Source organism: Sorex fumeus, unplaced genomic scaffold (assembly GCF_029834395.1).
Source record: "Sorex fumeus unplaced genomic scaffold, SorFum_2.1 ptg000123l, whole genome shotgun sequence".
Lineage (NCBI taxonomy): Eukaryota > Metazoa > Chordata > Mammalia > Eulipotyphla > Soricidae > Sorex > Sorex fumeus.
In genome coordinates, this window is record NW_026606180.1 from 6,516,054 (window position 1) to 6,538,381 (window position 22,328).

The following is a 22,328-nucleotide window of genomic DNA, read 5'->3' on the forward strand; positions in this document are numbered from 1 at the left end:
AAGACCAAAACCTCTTATAGGATTGGACTGGGCCTTAATAAATTTATATTTGAGTTAACCCAATTTTGGATCTTGTAACCCTTGTAAGAGAAGGACAGGAAGGATCTTGTGACCCTGGTCAGAAGGACAGAAATCGACGTTATGTAGCAATGTTTTGATTGCTATTAGAGTAAATGAGGTTAAATTTGATTAACATTTTCATCGAGAAAATCTGTCCCTTCTCACTGATCTTCAGCAACTTCATCTCCTTAGCTTCTACTTTAGTCCAAGTAGAAACTGATAAAATGTCATAAATTTTAATCTTTAACTTAGGTTTTATTTGTATTTCAGTTCAGAAGGAATTAATCAAGCATACTAGCAGTAACTAAATGCTGTGACATTGTGTTACGAAATTGTCAACCAGGACATTGCCGTTATAGACCCAAGGCAGGACTTGAGAGAGTCTCATCTTGGAGACTTTTTTCATCATAAAAAATGATTCGGACAAAAGTATATGCAAAAGAATGGTAATTTTTAAATAATCAGTTTCAATGAGTAGTATCGTTCGAGTTGCCGTTTGCATTAAATCCATTCATTTTGCCATTTGTAATTCTTTCATCACTCGGGATTTCACTGCCAAATCTCAAGTCAGACGTCAATTTCAAACGGGAAGGTTTTTGCCTAGGCTTGACTTCTGTCTCTTGTATCACCGCAGTCTGATACTCAAGATGGTATTCAAGTTGTTTAAACAAATATACGGTCTAGTAAATCCGAGCAAAGCCTGTCATTAATCCAATGCATATACCCCCAGGTCGGCCACATTCGTGCGGAGCGTGACATTCTAGTGGAGGCAGACAGTTTGTGGGTTGTGAAAATGTTCTATAGTTTTCAGGATAAGCTAAACCTCTACCTAATCATGGAGTTCCTGCCTGGAGGTAATTACCTGACCATGAAAGGTTTTTTTCCTTTCTTGTTTTGTGTTTTTTCCCCTCTCACGCCAATTAACTCTCCTTTCTACTTTTGATTGTCCTGACAGAGTTGCTTTCTGTATCTTTTTTAGGTCTGTAAAGGAAGTCAGTAAGCTGCCTTGTGCTGAGGTGCCTTGCTACAATTCTTAGTGCCCTGAAAGTGACTTTCTCACTCATCCTCACGATTTCTTTCTTTTCTACTTCTCTTAAAATGTATAGGAATATACTAGGGACTCTGCCTGCTTTCCTGTCAGTGGAAATCGTACAATAAGTAACCAGTGACAGATTTGAAGCTCTACCAGTTCTTGCTTCAACTTTTTCTTTTTTATAATCTGTATTAATAAGTGACTTTCTCATTTCTTAGTAATTAGAACGAATTTTTCATTTGTGGTATTGGAAGTTTTATGTCACTCGACATGTGTGTGTCGTCTAAGACAACCAGTTCCCAAGTAGACCCAGAGCAGAATGCACTGCCCGTCTGCAGCAGGGAGCTCTGTTTCCAGCGAGCGGATGGACTGGAGTGTTTGGTGGGACTAATAGAGCAAATAAAATCGTGCCATAGTTCGATCTTATGACAACCTTTAGTTCAGATCTAGGGTCATCAGTGTTTTTTTCTTTTTTTTTTTAATCAACAATTGATGAAGATTAGAAGAAGGGTCTGGTAGACGAAGAAGAAATGTCTTTAAAGGCCAGTTCCTAAGTTGGCGTCAGACCAGCGTAGACTCCCTCTCCATGCGCCTCCCTCGGCGTCACCTGCGCCGTCTTCCAGGGCTTCTCATGTCTTCTGGACACTTGGCACTTGGTGGAGATGACCTGCAGGACCACAGACCACTTGGCCTGGGCTTTCTCATCTGCAGGCCCCGCTCACACGGGGGAAGCCGTTGGCTGCTCTTGGGCCCCAAACACGGCAGCCTGAGTGCTGACCGCATGCCCTGGCGTCACGTCTCTTACGCACCCGCAGATGCCTGTGTGGCTGCCAGAAATGACAGGAATCCACCTATTTCAGTGCTTGGAATTGAAATGGCAGTAAAATGGGGGGTGGGGGGAGACAGCATTTTGAGAAAGTGTTCGTTTTACCTAAAAGTGATTTTCTCCAAGACTACAAAACTTTCCCCTGAATAAGTGGAAATCAGAAAGCATAAATCAAAGGTCTCTTTCTCTTTCCCTGTTTTCGAATACAAATGACTCTAAGTGAGATCTTTACTGAATCTTTCCTGTTTCTCTTAGCTTCTATTTACTTACGTGTACTTCCTTTACTTTGTTTTTGTCTATCTGTTGAGTTAGGATCAGAATTTTTAAAATGAATCATTTCATGTTTCTGGTGTTTAGTATAAATAATTAAAATTTGAATTTGCAGAGAAAATAATAGTGTGTTGTCAGTGTTGCGTAAGGGATATTGTTTTATATTGAAGTGCTTATAATAAAACACTGGAGGAAAAATACCCACTGGTCTTGGGGGGTGTTCACTGTGTACCTTTGGGATGTGGTTATGATACAGCATGTAGCACTTTCAGTTCCTTTTTAGCTTTCGTTAACTAACACATTGTTACCTAAATCCCACCTTTTAATTTGCTTATACTCTGTTTTGTGAATAGAAATTGGGGAACTTCTTTGACCTTCTCCAAATGTTAAAAGATTTTTTTGACATTTCAACCTTCCTAGAAGAACAGTCCGATATCTGTGGAAGTGACTCTTTGGCTAGAGACAGATCTGCAGGTATCTGTGCAAAGTGCACAGTGAAGTAGCTTTTTATCTGGTGCATTTTTCCTAAGCCAAATTACTTTTCGCATGAGAGAATTTCCCTTTTTTCTCTTCAGTAACACGTAAACCACAGCTTAGCGGTATCAGTAGCTTAAGCGAAAGTACTTTGCGCTCTGTGCTGTGGATTTTACTTAGCCAGTGTTAGAAACTTTTGGCCCTTTCTGTTATGCTGGTCGGTCTCTGGAGCACAGCAGAGGCCTCTTAGCTTTTCCTTATGTTGGTAAATGGGGAAGACGTCTCTGAAAACCCGCACTTACTCATGTGTTCTCCGTGTGTGTGTGTGTGTGTGTGTGTGTCTGTCTGTCCGTCCATCCGTCCGTCCGTCCGTCCGTGTGTGTGTGTATATCTGTCTGTCCGTCCATCCGTCCGTGTGTGTGTGTGTGTGTGTGTGTGTGTGTGTGTGTGTGTGTGTGTTGTGTCTTCATTTCTAGGGGACATGATGACTCTCTTGATGAAGAAAGACACTCTGACAGAAGAAGAGACGCAGTTCTACATAGCAGAAACCGTCCTGGCCATAGACTCCATTCACCAGCTCGGGTTCATCCACAGGGACATCAAGCCGGACAACCTGCTTCTGGACAGCAAGGTGCAGTGCCCGGCTCCTGTGTTTCTGGCCTGAGCAGCCTTTCTCTGAGCTGTGCTAGTACCAGTAGGAGAACTGTGGAACCATGAGCTACCTTATTTATTTATCTGTTTATTTGTTTATTTTCAGATTCTGATTTGCTCTCTCCAGTGTGCTATCTCGCACAATAATCAATTTCTCTGATAGGCTTATAATTCTGTTGAACGGTTCTTAAAAATTAAGGCCTCTTGGGGCCGGAGTGATAGCACAACGGGTAGGGCATTTGCCTTGCATGCGACCAACCCGGGTTCGATTCCCAGCATCTCATGTGGTCCCCTGAGCACCGCCAGGGGTAATTCCCGAGTGCAGAGCCAGGAGTAACCCTGTGGGTGTGACCCAAAAAGCAAAAAAAAATTTGAAAATTAAGGCCATTTAAAAAATGATTGGAGCACGCATATGTTGCCTGAGCTCATGTTCTGCTTGCGCCCACATGGCAGAGCACGTGTGTCGCCCGCATCTCCCCTCTTGAGATGCGTACTTTCATGCTCTCATGGCTAATGCTGGGATGTGTGTAGGGGCTCTCTCCGCCTTTGGAGAAGCCTGGGTTCTCTCTTGAGCACGATGCTTTTCACTCTCTCCCTCTTTCTCTTCTTCCTTCCCTTCAAAACCTCGAACTAAAATCTGTTCCACTTCGAAAAATCAGTATCACGGTATCACAGTCTTCCCGTTGTTCATTGATTTGCTCGAGCGGGCCCAGTAACGTCTCCATTGGAGACTTTGTTGTTACTGTGTTTGGCATATCGAGTACGTCACGGGGAGCTTGCCAGGCTCTGCCGTGCGGGCGAGATACTCTCAGTAGCTTGCCGGGCTCTCCGAGAGGGGCGGAGGAATCGAACCCAGGTTGGCCATGTTGGCTGCGTGCAAGGCTAACACCCTACCGCTGTGCTATCACTCCAGCCATGAGAGATAGCACAGCGGGTAGGGCATTTGCCTTGCACGCGGCCAACCCGGGTTTGATTCCCAGCATCCCGTATGGTCCCCTGAGCACTGCCAGGAGTAACTACTGAGTGCAAAGCCAGGAGTAATCCCTGTGCATCTCCAGGTGTGATCCAAAAAAAGAAAAAAAAATACTTCGAAAAAATAAATAAATTATTTAAGAGAAAAATTGATTTACAAGGTTTTTAAAATAAAAGGTGAAGATAGTTACCTTCCTCTTAGCATATAAGTGGCTCTGTTACATGCTTTACCTCTTTTTTTGGGGGGTGAGGTGGGGACTGTTGCTCAGGGTGACACTCGCCTATATCTAGGCTTACTCTTGTCTCTGTGCTCAGGGACCACTCCTGGCGGGTTCAGGAGACTAGAGAGTGTTGGGGATCTAATCTGGGTCAACTGCGTCCCTGCCGTGCGGTCTCTCCAGCCTCAGTGCATCACCTCTTAAGAAAACTGCCTGGCAACCTCCTCAGTTACAGAGGAACCCAGTCAGGAATCCGGACATAAGACAGAACCACTACCAGCACAACATAATCAAGTTCAGGTTCCAAACCACGTTTTCTCTGCTTTAAAGAAAAGCGTTCTCATCCTCTTTAATGTTTTCTTTGTAGTCATCCTTTTTGACGGGGGACTGGTATGAAGGCGTTCGGCCACATCTGACTGTTCTTAGGACTTCCTCCTGGCTCTGGGCGCAGGGACCAATCCTGGAGCTGTTTGGGGGTTCCAGGAGGCAGACCTTGGGTTGGTTGTGTGCAAGGCACGTGCCTTAATCTCGCACTCATCTCCAGCCCTTTTTGTGTTTATGATTAGACATGTACACAGACTTTCTTGCTTAGTTCTTAACAAGAAGATTCTTGGTAAAATTCCTGTACCATGGAATTTTAGAAATCCCTTGGCATGTCTCTTGTACTTGACTCTGTTTTCTTATCTATAAAGTGAATCTGTTGACCTAAAAAAGATCTTGAGTACCTTCTAGTTCTAAAATTCTAATTTTTAGTTCCTTTTACCCAACATTGTTACATTGACCAAAAACTTTTTTTCGACAGAAAAGTGAATTTAGCTTTTAGGATATTCCTTCTTGTGATTTTGTGGTCACTTTCTTGCTGTTTGAAAATCCGCACGTTTTTATTTTGGTTTTGGTTCATACCCAGCCCCCAGCTGTGTTGCTCCCCCTGGCGGGCAAACTCAGTACCCTGCTGTACTCTCTCTCCAGCCTCTGAAACCTCAGGTTTCAAGAAAGCAAGAGACTTGTTATAATTGTTTTGATTATCAATATAGTCATCATAGCTATAGTGTATATACATAGTAGAAAATCAGAACAAGGCTGTAGAGATAGCACAGTGGGCTAAATGCATGGAAGTCTAGCACCAAATGGTCCTGAGTGCTTCTGTGAATGACACGTGAGCACAGCATGGAGGTCTGGAGCGTTGTTGGGTATGCACCCCCTCCCCCATTGGAAACAATACAGAGAGTTGTAAACAAGAAAATTATTTATAATCTTACCACTTAACAATAACCGTTCTTCTGGTTAAATAGCGCTAATGCCTTTTTGTGTGTGTGTCAGTAAATCATACAGTTAACATTCTAAAGGTAGTGACTTGCTTTTTCTTTCAAGTATTCAGTGTATATGGGCCCTTTTCCATGTCATTACTTCAGATCTGTTTTTGATAAAGCACTGCTTCTCTTTTATGTGGCCTTCAGATGCCCACGTCCTGCTTCACGGGCACCAGAGTGCTGGTGTAGTTGTGTCCTGTGATCTCTGCAAACATATGAAAGACTGAGAATAAGAACATGGGCATTCATTGCTGAGGAGTGAGGAATGTTTTCAGGTTGTGCTATATAGAATTATAGAAAAATGTTGTCGTGATCTCATTTATGTGTTCAGCCTTGTAGATTAGAGAAGCGCAAAGGTAGAATTGTTACTCGTTAATCAGAATGGTTATAGAATTTCCTGAAAATCTGAGCTTGACTATCTTAGTTTTGGTGTACTGACTATTTAATTTTTTTTTCTTCTTATAGGGGCCACACTGGTAGTGCTGGTACTGAGCTCAGGCCTTCACGTATCCTGGGCCTGTGCACTGCCCCCGCAAGCTCCCAGCCCTAGCTACTGCTTTTTCAGACCCATTTCTTTCTATTTTTTTTTTTTTCACGAATCACTGTGAGATACAGTTACAGACTTAGAAACTTCCGTGCTTACGTTTCAGTCATACGGTGATCGAGTACCCATCCCTCCATCAGTGCCCATTCTCCACAACCAGTGTTTCCAGTATCCCCCCACCCTCTTTCCATCCCTCCTCTGCCCCTGTGGCAGGCACATTCCCTTTCACTCCTCTCTTCTTTAGTATGTTAAGGTTTGCAATGTAGGTGTTAAGTGGCCATCATGTTCATGTTCAGTCTGTAGTCTGCTTTCAGCACACATCTCCCATCTCGAGCGGGCCCACCCTTTGCTTGGTGGTCCCTTCTCTGTCTCAGCTGCCTTTTCCCCCAGCATGTGAGGCCAGCTTCCAAGCCATGGAGCTATCCTCCTGGTCCTTATCTCTGCTATCCTTGGGTGTTAGTCTACCATTTTGTTACATATATTCCATAAATGAGTGCAGTCCTTCTCTGTCTGTCCCTCTCTTTCTGACTCATTTCACTTAGCATGATACTCTTTATGTTAATCCACTTATATGCAAATTTCATAACTTCATCTTTTCTAACAGCTGCATAGTATTCCATTGTGTAGCTGTACCAGAGTTTCTTTAACCAGTCATCTGTTCTTGGGCACTTGGGTGTTTTCCAGATTCTGGCTATTGTGAACAGTGCTGCAATGAACATACGAGTGCAGATGTCATTACTACTATACTTTTTTGCATCTCCGGAATATATTCCCAGAAGTGGTATTGCTGGGTCAAATGGGTGCTCAATTTCTAATTTTTTGAGAATCCTCCATACTGTTTTCCAAAAGGGCTGAACCAGATTCCCATCAGCAGTAAAGGAGAGTCCCTTTCTTTCTACATCCACGCCAACACCGGTTGCTTTTGTTCTTTTGGATGTGGGCCAGTCTCTGTGATGTGAGATGGTATCTCATTGTGGTTTTGATCTGCATCGCCCTGATGATTAGTGATGTAGATCATTTTCTCATGTGCCTTTTTGCCATTCGGATTTCTTCTTTGAGAAAGTTTCTGTTCATTTCATTGCCCCATTTTCTGATGGGGTTGGATATTTTCTTCTTGCAGAGTTTAACCAGTGCCTTGTATATCCTTGATATCAGCCCTTTATCAGAAGGGTGTTGGGTGAATATCCTTTCTCATTTTGTAGATTGTATTTTGGTCACTGTTTCTTTTGAGGTATCGGAGCTTACTTTAAGATAGTCCATTTGTTTATCTCTGTTTCCACTTGTCTGGTCAGTGGCATTTCATCTTTGAAGATACCTTTAGCTTCAGTGTCGTGGAGGGGTTTGCCTACCTTGTCTTCGATGTATCTTATGAATTCTGGTCTGATGTTGAGGTCTTTCATCCGTTTTGATCTGACTTTTGTGCATGGTGTTAGGTAGAGGTCTAAGCCCATATGTTTGCATGTAGCTGTCCAGTTTTGCCAGCACCATTTGTTAAAGAAGCTTTCCTTGCTCCACTTCACATTTCTTGTTCCCTTATCAAAGACTAGATGATCATATATTTGAGGGTGTGTGTGTGTGTGTGTACGGATATTCAGCCCTGTTCCATTGGTCTGTGGCTCTGCCTTTTTTCCAATACCATGCTGTTTTGATTATTACCACGTTGTAGTAGAGTTTGAGGTCGGGGAAGGTGATGCCACCCATCCTTTCCCCCAGGTTTGCTTTAGCTATTCGTGGAGGTTTGTTGTTTCATATGATTTTCAGGAATGTTTGATCCATTTCTTTGAAGAATGTCTTGGGTGTCCTGATAGGGATCGCCTTGAATCTGTATAGTGCCTTGGGGAATATTGCCATTTTGACAATGTTAATTCCCCCAGTCCATGAGCAGGGGTTGTGTTTCCATTTCTTCATGTCCTCTTTGTTTCGTGAAGTAACGTTTTGTAGTTTTCTTTGTACAGGTCCTTGACCTCTTTAGTTAAGCTGATTCCGAGGTACTTGATTTCTGATCAGACCCATTTCTTTCTTAGTGGTGTCCAACAAAACTTGGAATTATAAATACTGTACGTTTTGTTCCTTGAGCTTATAGAATAAATTATTTGCAAAGTTGGAGAGAAATGCCAGATAGTATTCTAGGTCATAGTGCCCCTTATTTGTCAGTTTCCCATTACAGCATGCTGACTGTACAGCCCATCTCAGAGGGATTTCTTCCTCCTTTCTTTGTAGTTGCTGGGGCTGTGGGGTGCCGTTCTTGGCAAGCTGAGTTGGTGATTCAGAGTGAGGGCTCAAGGATGTGGCCTGGAATAAGCCAGGCTACCCTGGCAGTTCTGAGACTCCCCCCCAGAGATGCCCAGGCGTGCTGTGGGGCATGTGGGGACAGAACCTGGTCACTCACAGTCGTGCATATGCTTTACCCTGTGTCATCTCATTGGGCTTTTTCTTTTAATTTAGATAATTTGATTTACAATTAGTGTTAATGTTTATGCCCTTGATGTACAAATCTACTGTATCTCCACCACCACCAGGTGCCCTAAACGCCTCTCTCATGGACCTTATCAATGAAATTTTTTGCTTTTTAGGTCACACCTGGCGATGCACAGGGGTTACTCTTGGCTCTGCACTCAGGAATCACTCCTGGCGGTGCTCAGGGGACCATATGGGGATGCTGGGATTCGAACCCAGGTCGGCCACATGCATGGCAAACGCCCTACCCGCTGTGCTATCACTCCAGCCCCTATCAATGGAATTTCTTTAAAAATAAAATGCCTGATGTATTTGAAAGGAGTTTGTAGCCTTGTACCCTGGGAAATTTGTTAAGGACTGAGGGTGGAATGTTAAGGATGCCAAAACGATTGGGGCTTAGACTTTGCCTCCCACGCCTTCTGATTTTGTGACCCTAAATAATTTCGACCTCTGACCATCAGAATTGCCTTCTGTATTTTTGATTTTGCCTTAGAATGTTGCCACTACAGAAATAACTACCTCTCTCTTCCTTAAAGGCAGGTTATTCGCCAGGCATCATATTAAGAGTCTCATCATTCCTGGCAGGAAAATAATATTTTACCCATTTTCCAGATAACCTGTTTATAGGGAAAGAACAGGGGTTGATTTCTAGTGTGAGTAGAGTCGTTTCATCAAAAAGTGATGTAGCGACACTGAGTTGGAAGTGTGGCTTATGGGCTTTGAGACAACACTTCAGTGCTGGGCGACCACTTCCAGCTCTCTGCTGGGGGCTCACTCCTCGTGGCACGCTGGGGTCCATGCTGTGCTGGGGATTGAACCTGGATCTCCCCCACGAAAACATTTGCTCAGACTGTTGAGCTACCTCTCTGATCTTTTATACAGCACGTTAAGAACACAGTGCCTTCCTTTCTGTATCCTTCTTCCTATACTCTGGGGCCAAGGGTGATCTGTAGAAGGAAAGACATCGAGGGGGAAGGAAGAAATGAGAAACAGAAGTAATGGGGCTTGGGGGCTTCAGGTATACTGGTGACACGAGTGAGTGGTATAGTCATGCATCCAACGCACAGACTCCACAACACAGAAAACATGAGATCTAAGCTCAGCCCCCGACTTTGAAATGTGTCTGTCACAATGACAAGGGGGCAGAGGCTACGGGGAGGTGGGAAGCATAGGAACATGGGTGGAGAGAAGCTGATGCTAGTGGTAGGAGTGTTGTTGATACATCGTATGCCTGAAACTCAACTATCAATGACTTCGTGAATCACAGTTCTTTAAATTAATTTTTTTTAAAGTAACTGGGGCCCAGAGCTCGAATACAGCAGGTGAGCGCTTGCCTTGCTAGCCATTGCACTAGGTTCAGTCCCCGGCACCTCCCCAAATCCTCAAGGAGTGATCCCTGAGTACAGTGCCAGGAGTAAGCCCTAGAACAACCAGATGTCCAAAAAACAAAGAAAAGAACATCATAGTGCCTGGCTTGTAGGAAGAGTAAGTTTTTCTGGAGAAGAATAAGTCAGATCTGTGATTGGAAGATAGTATGGCAGCATTTGTTAGGAACTATACAGTAAACTTTATTCTGATTATCTCTGTAGTAACAGAGTTTATCATGATACTAATTAAACAGTAGAATACCTGCATGAACAAAGATGTGATCATTCAGTCATTATTTAACAGCCAGTTAGTAAGACTGTCCTCTGTTCCATGGACAGGCTTGGGAACGCAGCCCTCGCTGATATAAAGGTGCTTATAATTTATCTTATTGAGGGCAGGAAGGGGAAATGGAGTAAGCGTCCAGTCCTAGGGAATGTCTAGGTAAATGATGTCTGAGTTAATTAAATTGAATACAATACAGACGTTAAGAATAGTTTTGTTGGTTTGGTTTTTTTTTTTTTTTATTTTGCTTTTTGGGTTACACCTAGCGATGCTCAGGGCTGACTCCTGGCTCTGCACTCAGGAATTACTCCTGGCAGTGCTCGGGGAACATATGGGATGCTGGGAATCGAACCTGGGTCGGCCGCGTGCAAGGCAAACACCATACCCGCTGTACTATCACTCCAGCCCCATAATTATGTTTTTATTATTTATTTTAGGAAGGCTTTCCAAGCAGTGCTTGGGGAAAGTTGCGCCTTCTGGTGAAACTTGACCAAAGTATCCACTTTTGGGCCTGGGGCATGGCCTGGGGTGTGTTCAGGCTGGGCTGTGCCGATCAGAATTTGACTCAGCCTGTACTTCTGGGGGCCGTGTTGTACCAGGGTTGGCACTCAGGCCCTGGCCCATGCCAAGTATGAGCCCCTGACCACTATGTTATCTTCCTGACCCTAGATAGGATAATTTTGAAGAAATAGAAACACAGAGGAATGTTTATTTTGAGTTCAAAAAGTGGTAAGATCCTGGAAATGAAGAGATAATATAGAAGGTAGGGCACTTGCCTTGCATGTGATCTACCTAGGTTCGATCTCCAGCACCCCAGATGATTCCCCAAGCCTGCCAGGAGTAAGCCCGGGCACCTCCAGGTGTGCCCCCAAAACAAAAACCAAGTAAAATTCTTAAGGACTATGAAGGGTTCAAAGATGTTTACAGGCTTCTAGATGTTTACAGGTTTCTATGTGTATGAAAATTTAGATCATATGCAAAATTATTAGTAAGTAGGACTTGGGCTGGCCTTTTAAAGATGTATTTGCTGTTTTTCAAAGATGCATTTGCTGTTTTTGTTCCCCTTAGGGCCATGTGAAACTTTCCGACTTTGGCCTTTGCACAGGACTGAAAAAGGCTCATAGGACGGAATTTTACAGGAACCTGAACCACAGCCTCCCCAGCGACTTCAGTAAGTGGAACAGCCAGATTGGCCTTGGGTGGTCTCTTCCTAGACCTAGAGGAGCCTCTCCTCTGGTAGCTGAAATCTTCAGGGCAGCTCAGGAGACTCAGCATGGTTGGAATCTGTAGAGAGGAAAGATCCTTTGTGGACTGACCTGGGATGTGAGGCCAGGTGTATGCTACTAAGTAGGTCAAGGCAGGTGTCCGAGTGAACATCCGGTGCTCTGCTAGGTGCTGGCGGTGAGTATGGGACAAGCAGACGTGACTTGCCAAAGAAAAGGATACTCGGGACATTCAAGATTAGTTCTTTCTAGGGGTTTCCTTCTGTCATGGCAGAACACCTTGGTCTCAGAAGAGTTACTTCTCCAGTGCACCGTCAAACCATTGAACTCTGCAGTCAAATTTCATCCAACTCTAGAGCAGCTTATGTCAAGTAGACTAGAATTTCAGAGGTATCTAATTCTCTACAGTTATTACTCTTGGAAATTTAGTGGGGATTAACATTGTCAACGGTTTTGATCCCCTTTGGGGCTTCTGCTTCTGATGAGGCTGAATTCCTTCTGATTCTTTTTGAGACCTGAACTCTCTGTCCATAGAACCACATCAGAGTACAGCTCTCATTCTGGTTCTGAGACTAAGGGGCTCTGACCTGGGCTCACAAACATTCTGGAAAATGTGTCATCCAGACTTAATGGTGTATTGGCAGGAAAAGCAAGATTTTTTTTTTATTTATTTATTGAATCACTGTGGGAAAAGTTACAAAGCTTTCAGGTTTAGGTCTCGGTCATGCAAATATCAAACACCTTTCCTTTTACCAATACTTATTTTTTACCACGAACCCCAATAAAATCCCACCCCCCCCCCCCCCCAATGCCTGTGAGGCAGATGAGTTCTAGTTAACACTCTCTACTTTGACTAGATTCATTGTTTCGATAAAAGATGCACCATTATTATTTAGAGTTTACCCCCCGCCCCCCAATCAGACATGCTGAAAAAGCATTGTGAAGTGATTTGCTTTCTACAGCTGGGTTCAAGAATTAAATGTTTTGGATTTCTGCTATTTTACTTATTAACCCTGGAAGTATTTCTACTGAGAGTCAGATAATTAAGAGATTGGTTTCTGTGCTCTGGAGTCGTGGCTGTGCCGGAGAGCCGCTCGTGGGGGCAACTGGTGACCTCGGTAGGGCGGGAAGGACGGGCCGGAACGCCCCCCTTCCCATGAGGTTTTCGTCGCCCCCAGACCCCCGGCTCAAACCTGCTGTCCACAAGGCTCCCGTGCGGATGCCATCTTTCTTTCCAGAGAGCAGGAAAAGCAAGATTTTAAGGTCTCGGATGACTTGAACCAGAGCCAATGAAAAAATGTAGTAAACAATATTCCTTCCTGAACTCTGATGAGGATTTGTTTTCTCCACTCTTAGCTTTCCAGAATATGAATTCCAAAAGGAAAGCAGAAACATGGAAAAGAAACAGACGTCAGCTTGTAAGTAACATTTGTCTTAATTGTTACAAAGCAAATATGCCTATTTAGAAAATGGGCACAGAACATTGCATTTGTTATGTGCAGTATACTTCCTGTATGGAGATTATCTTCCTAGGGCGCTGTTGTTATGTCTGTAGCACCCAGAATACCAGAAGGATGGAAAATTGGCCTAGACATTTTCATAGATAACCTTATTCTGAACTTTTTTTGTAGGTGACAACCCCTTCCTTCGCATTCTTATTTTTCCTTTCTTAGGGGGAGGAGTTTGGGCCACCTCTGGCAGCACTCAGAGGTTACTCTTGACTCTGTGCTCAAAGGTTACTCGCAGGGGTGCTTGGGAAACTGTGTGGTGCCGACGATCTAACTTGTGTTGGAGATTGAACTGAACTGATGTCGACTGTGTGCACAGTGAGTGCCTTAACCACTGGGCTCTCTCCCTGGTTCCCAAATTTTGCCCTGTTTTTATGGTAGCAAGGGGATTTCAAAGTGAAACTAAGTATAAATACCTGTTTTTAATAGTTTTAAGACAGTGGTTCTGAAACACTAAACATTTTGATGCTTACAAGATAGATAAGATTCCTCCATTCATACTTGTTCCACTCTTTCCTACTTTTTGCAGTGGAAACAAAGAAGTTAGTTGTACTTAAAAACTGGAAAGAAATTGGGGAAATCCTTAGTTTTTATATTTGCTTTATGCACAATGAGTTATGCCCCAGAAGCTTAAAAATAACATGATTGTGGGGGCCGGAGTGATAGCACAGCGGGTAGGACGTTTGCCTTGCACACAGCTGACCTGGGTTCGATTCCCAGCATCCCATATGGTCCCCTGAGCACTGCCAGGAGTAATTCCTGAGTGCATGAACCAGGAGTAACTCCTGTGCATCACTGGGTGTGACCCAAAAGAAAAAAAAAATAACATGATCGTATTTACCTTAATAGTATGCATGTTGGACGTTATTTGAATAGTAAAAATTCACAAGTGAAATACTGTCTTGGCAAACTTCTACTCCAGTTAGTGCATATTTGACATGTAATGTACATGTCCCAGTTTCTAATTATTAGAAAGTTAGTCATTGAGAAAATAGAATTTTTTTAAGGAATGGCAGTACGACTGCTTGTTTATGTATGCAGTAACTTATCAGGCGTGCCAAAATTATTTTTTCCAGACTTAATAAAATTTTGAACTAGAGTTCTCTGTAATACCTTTAGTTATGCATTAGTTTGTGAATAAGTAGATATGGGTCATGTGAAAATGGAAATGAAAAAGATGGGGTCAGATGCTTCTGTTTTAACCCCAAGATCTACTAGATCTTGGCTGCCTGTCAGAGGTGTCTGGGATATTTGCACACGTATTGATGGCTGGCTCTCGTAGCCAGAGATTCTGATTTGGATGGTGTGGGCCGTATTGCCTGAATATCTGCCTTACTGGTTTATTTGTTTTGGAGGGACCACCTGTGGTGCATAGGGGTTACTCCTGGCTCTGCACTCAGAAATTACTCCTGGCAGTGCTTGGGGGACCAAATGGGATGCTGGGAATTGAACTTGGCTTGGCCACATTGCAAGGCAAACACTCTACCTGCTGTACTATTGCTCCGATCCCTGTTGTAAAATTTGATAACTGAAGAGATAACTGAATAAGTAATTTTTAAGACAATAAATGCCCCTGCATTTTTGAAAAACTTAGGTTTACCTATTTTGGAAAGTCACAACAAGGTGAGGAGTCTTCTATGATTATTATTTTATTTATTTAACTTTATTTTGGGTTTTTTGGGCCACACCCGGTATTACTCAGGACTTATTTATTCTTGGCTTTGAGCTCAGGGATCACTCCTGGCAGGCTGCGGCGATGCCATATGGGATGCCACGATTGAACCCAGTTCTGCTGCATCCAAGGCAACCACCCTACCTGTTCTGGCCAGGCAGCTTAACCTTTGACTACTATTTTAATTAATATTTTGTTTTTTGTTTTAACAATAGGTATTTGCTATTGTTTTTTCTTTATTTTGGTTTTGGGGCTACAAGTTGTGCTCAGGGCTTACTCCTGCCTCTGAGCTCAGGAATCACTCTTGGCAGACTTGGGGGATGATACGGGAAGCTGAGAATCAAATCTGGCTGGTTGAATGCAAGGCAAGCGCCCTACCTGCTGTACTGTCTCTCCAGTCCCTTAAAACTTATTTTAAATGGAGAGGTATCATTAAGCTTAAATACCATAAAAGATTCGTGTATATTTGTCAGTCATTTTTTTTTTGTTGGGGGGCAGGTTTGGGGCCCACATTTGCTAGTTCTCAGGACTTAATCCTGGCTCTGTGCTCAGGGGTCACTCAGTGTTGCCGGAGGTGAAGGGCATAGATGGTCCCCTGGATCAAGCTGGCTTAACTGCAAGGCAGATGCCTTCCCTTCTGTGCTCTCTTTCTGACCCAGCCTGACAGTCTCCTCAGGAGCCCACCCATAGCCTCAGGAGGAGGGAGACTTCACAGTTTCCAGAAGACTTGCTTTTGCTTTGGGGAGGCAACACTTAGAATAAAAGAATAAAATGTGTACTCCTCCCCTTTCTCTCTCATGCAGCTGTACTTCAATTATTTTCACCAGTGTAAAATAATCAAATGCAGAATGTAACCATTTCATTATTAGATGCTCCCGTGTTTTATTTTTTTCTCGCTATAAAAAAAAAACGCAAGAAATCCTTCTTCAGCGTGTCCACAAGGGCTGGACCCGGGATGCACATGACTGTCACAGAACCCCGAGGCCTGAGCTGGGTGATGCATTTTATAGTTCACTCACATCTTTCAATATACATAAGGCTTTTAATACCTTCAGAGTAGTAAAATAAAATAAGTTTTTCTTTATGATTTAGGCTTCTCATATCCTACTGAAAAAATCCTTCCTTCCTTCATGGTTATTAAGATGTTATCCCGCATTATCTTAAACATTTTTGAAGTTTTTTTTTCCCGTTTATAATTCATTTTTGTGTTCACTGTGAGGGAGCAGTCAATTTTTTCCATGGATTAATTTTAAGTAGACATGTTAAATGATATAAACGACAGGGAAATTTTCTTTTTCTATTTGAAATCTATATTTTAAACATGTATTAGTTTCTCTCCAAGAAACAGAAGTGGGTTTTTTTTTTTTTTTTTTTTGCTTTTTGGGTCAGACCCAGTGATGCACAGGGCTCATTCTAAGGAGTTTGGTGACTTGGGTCTTCTTCATTACGCTTTGTACTTACGTGCTTTTTGGTATGCGTCAGTTGTTTTATTGTTTAAAATTCTTCGTAAAAAAGATCCGCTTCAGATTGGGAGATGTGTGTAAAGGTATAAAGGACTGATGCTCTGAATCAGGATTAAGGACTAGGGTTAAGGCATTCCTGTGAGTCAGTAAGACAAAAAGACAACACAGCCGAAAAAAGTAATGGACAAAACAATCTGAGTAGGAATTCACAGGGGGAAAAAAAAAGACCAGAATGTCTAATTAACATATAAGTTTTCACTCAACTTTACCAAAAACAAGAGGAATGCCAATTAAAACAGTGACCAGAGAGATCAGTGTTCATTGGACCGTCAGACATTGAAAGGTCTGACAGAGTTGTGCTGGCAAGCCGTGGAACAGCAGAGGGGCTCTTCTTGCTGAGATGTCTCAGTAGATGCAGTCACTTTGGAGGACCATGGGGAAGACATCAAATTTTACCGAAAATATTTATAACTCAAGACTCAGTGATACTACTGCTAGTATATACTCAAGAGAAAATTTTGCCCTGGTGCCCAAGAAGGTGTTGCAAGAATGTTCAGGTGTTACTTGTCATAGTGAGTGAAATGTTGACGGTGATATAAATGTTTACTTATAGGTGAATTTAAAAAAATAGTGATCTTTATATAAGAAAATTATGCCCCACAGTGAAATGCATTCACTGGAGCTGCACTAGCAAAACTCAGAACTGTGGTCTTGCGAGTGGACGCTTTGGGTGTAATGTGATGCCGGGAAACCCTTTCACTAAGTGTTTAGATAGGGAAGAAGTGAGGGTAGGTCCCCTCAGAAGGCAGCCTCCCAGGGCGAGCTTATCCATTGCACTGCGGATGTGCGGACCCTGTGATGTCCCCAGATGTGGGAGACTGTGGGCTCTGTGGTAGCAGGCAGCTGTGTCCACAACTCCCCCGCCAAGAGAGAGGAGAGATGGAAGCGTTGCTGCACCACTTAGGTGACTGTCAGGGCAGCTTGATGTCAGTGGGGTGGGGGAGGGACTGGGACGCAGAGCTTTTGTTTCCTTGGTTTCATTTATTTCACAAAGACCAGAGGCGATAAAGATTTCAGATTATTAACCTCTGTTCAATACGGATGATGGCTACGCGTGTTGCATTTTTCTGTGCCTTTGTTTTTTTATGTTTTTATACCTCATAATACTTAAAAAAAAAAGCGACACAGCTGTAATTTAAAAAGTGTGAAACAATGGAAGCTCCTGAACAAGAGCTTTTCCTGTGGTAAACCTGCAAATGCCACACACGTTGGAGGGATTGAAAATACCCCTCTGAGACCTGCTACACAGATTATTAAATATTTGATAAATACATGGATAGGTTATAACTTCAGCTTTGGTAGTAAAGCTTTGTTGAATTATTTCCTCAAACCACAGGATTAGTATGATGGGAAGAGGGATAATTATTTTGAATAAGACAAGCCATTTCCAAACTAGACTCTGCTGCCTAAATAATCCTGAGGCCTGGTGCAAAGCTGTTTGGGGCATCAGTTTTACTTGCAAGATGGGGTTAGTTAGGGCCTGTTTCCTGAATTCTGTTAGGAGGCAGCAGGCTTGGGAAGGCACTGGAAGAGCTGGTACTCTTAGGACAGACACCTCTAACCCAGGGAAGTATGTCCAGGCTTTGGCTCTGTGTTGGCAGGTCTCTTGGCCTCACTCACAGTTTTATTACTCATCTCAGAAGTGCTCAGGCAAATCAGATGTGCCATTCAGCTGCTTGCAAGTCCTGCTTCTATAGTGGGGTAGTGGTAGGTCGCACTTGTAGTCTTTGATCTCTGGATTCTGGGCATCCCCTGATTGCCGCCCTCCCTGATGTGTGGTACGTGTTTCAGGCCTTTTCCACAGTAGGTACTCCTGACTACATTGCTCCCGAGGTGTTCATGCAGACCGGGTACAACAAGCTCTGTGATTGGTGGTCGCTTGGGGTGATCATGTATGAGATGCTCATCGGTAAGTCGCATGTTTTCAGCGGACTCTCTGCGCAGCCAGGGAAGATGATTTCTAGATTGATCAGAGGCTCAGTTTCACTTGGGGTCATTTAAGCCCTGCCTTTCAGGCTGAAAATGAGGTCGAAAGCTCCTGGCATCCAGTGTGTCGGGCTTGCAGGCATCCTGGGCTGCTTCGCGGTCGTTTGCCATGCTCTGCTTCCATCTTCTCCCTGTGGCAGCTCTTCCCGCCAAGGGCATCTGTGAAATGTCCATTGGATGGAGAGTTTCAACTGGGCGTTCCCCCTCCAACTTCTTACTCCCTCTCTTCTCTCAAAGCTTTTAAGCATGGAAGCCTCTGCCCTTTCTCCCTCTAACGTGGATGGTGTGTCTGCGTGTTTGGGGGACACCTCTGTGGGGGGGCGGTTGGTTGTATGCCTGTGAGCACTAGAAGAGTGACTACATCTGTGCTAGTACTGAGTGGGTGTGGGTGAGTCTGGGTGGGTGACTGGTGACGTCTCTCTGGCCGGTTGTCTTGGGGACCCTGGGCGTGAACCTGGGCAGTGGATGCAGACCCTTTCGGGGTGCAGGTCAAGGAACGTGGCATGTGAGTGTTCCTTGTCTGGCTCGCACGTCTCAGGAGACGTGACTCTCGTAAAGCCCCCGGACTTTTCCCATTAACTTGTTTGACACTGTTCCCACAGAAGAATATTATCAGAATGTAGTCATTTCTTTCTTTCTTTCTTTTTTTTTTTCCTGTTTTGGGCCATGCCCTGCCATGCTCAGGACTTGCTCCTGGCTTTGTGCTCAGGAACTTCTATCGGGGCTCCAGGGACCATCTGGAGTGCTGGAAGCTCAGGCCAGCTGTGTGCAGGGCGAACTGCCTGTCTGCGTTCCGTGGCTTGGCCCGGGAATGTAGTGATTCCTTAGGGGCGTTTCACCCTTTCATTCCATGGGGCTCACTGGTAGCTCTCCTTAGGTCCTTCTTTCTTCCCCTAGCGGTAGCAAAAGTAGAATTTCACTTTGGGGTTAAGAGTTTTGCTGGGGGTGGAGGATGAAAACATTGACTTAGATGTGTTCTGGAATGAGTGGGAAAATCTTGTCCATCTCACGGAGGGCATTGTAGTTATTAAAGGTACAGAATTATATTAAAGAGAGTAAGCGTGGTCAGACTCAAAGTTTTGGGATGCAAAAGCTCTAAAGCCCATGTTTAATTACAGGCTATCCACCTTTCTGTTCTGAGACTCCTCAAGAGACATATAAGAAGGTGATGAACTGGAAAGAAACCTTGACTTTTCCTCCAGAAGTTCCTATCTCTGAAAAAGCTAAGGATCTAATTTTGAGGTATCAGTCAGTCAAAAAACATTTTTTTTTGGTTCCCTGTTCAGCTCTTTTTTGACATGGGTGAATCCATTTTTATAAGCCTTGCATGCTTTTTAGGATCTTTCCCCCTTTTTCACCCATTCTACTTTTTTTTTAAAAGGTGGGGGTAGATTTTTCTTTTCTGTTCTTGGGGCTGTGCTATCACTGAGCGGGTAGGGCGTTTGCCTTGCACACAGCTTACCCAGGTTTGATTCCTCCATCCCTCTCGGAGAGCCCGGCAAGCTACCGAGAGTATCCCACCCACACGGCAGAGCCTGGCAAGCTCCCCGTGACGTATTCCATATGCCAGACACAGTAACAAGTCTCACGATGGAGACATTACTGGTGCCCGCTCAAGCAAATTGATGAACAACGGGAGGACAGTACTACAGTGCTGCTACAGTTTTGGGGGCTTATTTTTTGTTTGGGGGCCATACCTGGCAGTGCTTTGAGCTTACTCCTGGCTCTGTGCTCAGGGACAACTCCTGGCAGGAATGGAGGGGGCCATATAGAGGTCAGATCAAACTGGGTCGGCCGCATGCAAGGCAAGGAAGTACCTGATCTGCTGTGCTGGTTCTCCAGCCCCATCCTTTGATTTGTTTGGGCTACATCCAGCCGTGCACGGGGCTTAATCCTGGCTCTGAGCTTAAACATTACTCTTGGTGGGTTTGGGGGAACCATCTGGGGTGCCGGGATTGAACCTGGGTTGGCTGCATGCAAGGCAAACACCCTACCACCATCTCTTTGGCCCCCTCTATTTTTCTTTAGTGAATACTTGAGGGTGCCCAAAGTCCTCTGTCTTTTCCAGATTCTGCTGTGAATGGGAACATAGAATTGGAGCTCCTGGCGTTGAAGAAATCAAAAGTAACCCTTTCTTTGAAGGCGTTGACTGGGAACACATCAGGTATATAAATGCTTTCAAGATTATCGGAAAATTCGTAGTTTTAATACTGATTTGGAAGCAACATCGTCGGCAAACTAAGAGAGATTCTTAGAATTCGTGGTTGTTTCCCGTTTCTCGTTCTGACGAAGACTGGCAGGGGCTTTTTCTTTTTCTTTTCTTTTTTTTTCTTTTCCTTTTTTTTTTGGTGTGTGTGGTTCAAGAATTTTTTTTTTTTAATTGAATCACCGAGAGAAGATCAGGGGCTTTTTCTTAGGCATGTCGGCATGTCCTGTGCCGCAGGAGACAGTGGGGGCAGCAGTGAGGTGATTCGGTGCAGTGAGCGCAGGGTGCCTGTGAGGGTCACTGTCCCGAGAACTGCGCTTCTTCACTCCTGCCTAGGACACATCAACCTTGGCCGGAGGCCACCAGCAGGACCTGCCTGGACACAAAAGGGATGTTCTGGGGTGGTGGGGGTGGGTGCACAGAGAAGGGAGAAGAGAGGAGAGGAAGGCTGACTGGATAATGGTTTGGATTTTGTCTCTTGTGTCTTGAGTAACCCCTTTCTGTGGCTTTGTTGTCCTCCCTACTGTTGGCACCTCTGGTAAAAGAAGGCAGAGCACTGTAAGAGAAGCACTTGGAGTTCTCCATCCCTTTTTATCAGACTGGGGAGAGATTTAACTGTGGATTTTAATCTATGCTATGATTTTTGTCTCGCTGTGAATCATTTTTATTAATTTTCATCCTAAGTTTGAGTGTAGTTGTTTGGCTGCTGTGTCAGTGGTTAGAAGTTTTTTTTGAGAGCATAAGTGGTTCCTGTGAGTGATGTCTGTCTGTCGGACCAGGGCTATTTTTTCTTTTCTTTTCTTTTCTTTTCTTTTCTTTTCCTTTCTTTTTTGAGGCAGATTTTTCTTGTTCTGACTCATGAGCACTAATTTTTGGCATGTGTATCATTGGCAGAGAGAGACCTGCTGCAATATCTATTGAAATCAAAAGTATTGATGATACCTCAAACTTCGATGAGTTTCCAGAATCCGATATTCTTAAGCCAACAGGTAATATTTCCAGCACTGCCTTTTGCCGTGTCACTCCTCCAGGCCCCTCACCCTCCAGTCTTGAGGTGATATTTGCAGGTCAGGGTAGAGAATACTGTTGGAGATTGACTGTTGTATATACGTTTTTCTAAGTATTTTTCCTGTATTTCTAAGTATTTTATGGTGGTAGCAGTGAAACCTTACCAAGTGTTAAGTAGGGATACAAACGTTCGTGTTTTGTTTGTTTGTTTGCATTTTGGGTCACACCCGGCGATGCACAGGGGTCACTCCTGGCTCTGCACTCAGGAATTACCCCTGGCGGTGCTCAGGGGACCATATGGGATGCTGGGAATCAGCCCCAAACCTTCCTGTTTAGACCGGTCCATTGTATAAATCACACAAGTGTGTTCTTTCGTTGATGTTTATTACCTGAAGTGACAGAACAGAAAGTTAAAAATAGTGATCAGAAAATACAAGATCAGGGGCTGGAGCGATAGCACAGCGGGTAGGGCGTTTGCCTTGCACGCAGCCAAACCGGGTTCGATTCCCAGCATCCCATATGGTCCCCCGAGCACCGCCAGGAGTCATTCCTGAGTGCAGAGCCAGGAGTAACCCCTGAGCATCGCCGGGTGTGACCCAGAAAAAAGCAAAAAAAAAAAAAAAAAACAAGATCAACAGTCAAGCGAATGTCAAGCTTTGTACAAAGTGCAAAGCAGCATCCCCAGCCCCTTGGAGTGCCGGGTTCTTCCACAGCGCCCAGGGGCCAGGCTGCAGCAG

The 22,328-nt window shown here is 44.1% G+C and overlaps 1 protein-coding gene across 3 annotated transcripts in view; it reads left to right on the forward strand.

Moving 5' to 3' along the window:
• Positions 1-22,328, forward strand: part of STK38 (serine/threonine kinase 38) — a 61,015-nt gene that overhangs the window by 36,670 nt on the left and 2,017 nt on the right. For all 3 annotated transcript variants that reach the window (XM_056137358.1, XM_056137357.1, XM_056137356.1), the window contains exons 6-13: positions 791-914; positions 3,140-3,294; positions 11,534-11,636; positions 13,045-13,106; positions 18,183-18,300; positions 19,496-19,619; positions 20,446-20,541; positions 21,478-21,572. In XM_056137358.1, coding sequence (XP_055993333.1) covers positions 791-914; positions 3,140-3,294; positions 11,534-11,636; positions 13,045-13,106; positions 18,183-18,300; positions 19,496-19,619; positions 20,446-20,541; positions 21,478-21,572 — 877 coding nt within the window. The remainder of the gene's footprint in view (positions 1-790; positions 915-3,139; positions 3,295-11,533; positions 11,637-13,044; positions 13,107-18,182; positions 18,301-19,495; positions 19,620-20,445; positions 20,542-21,477; positions 21,573-22,328) is intronic.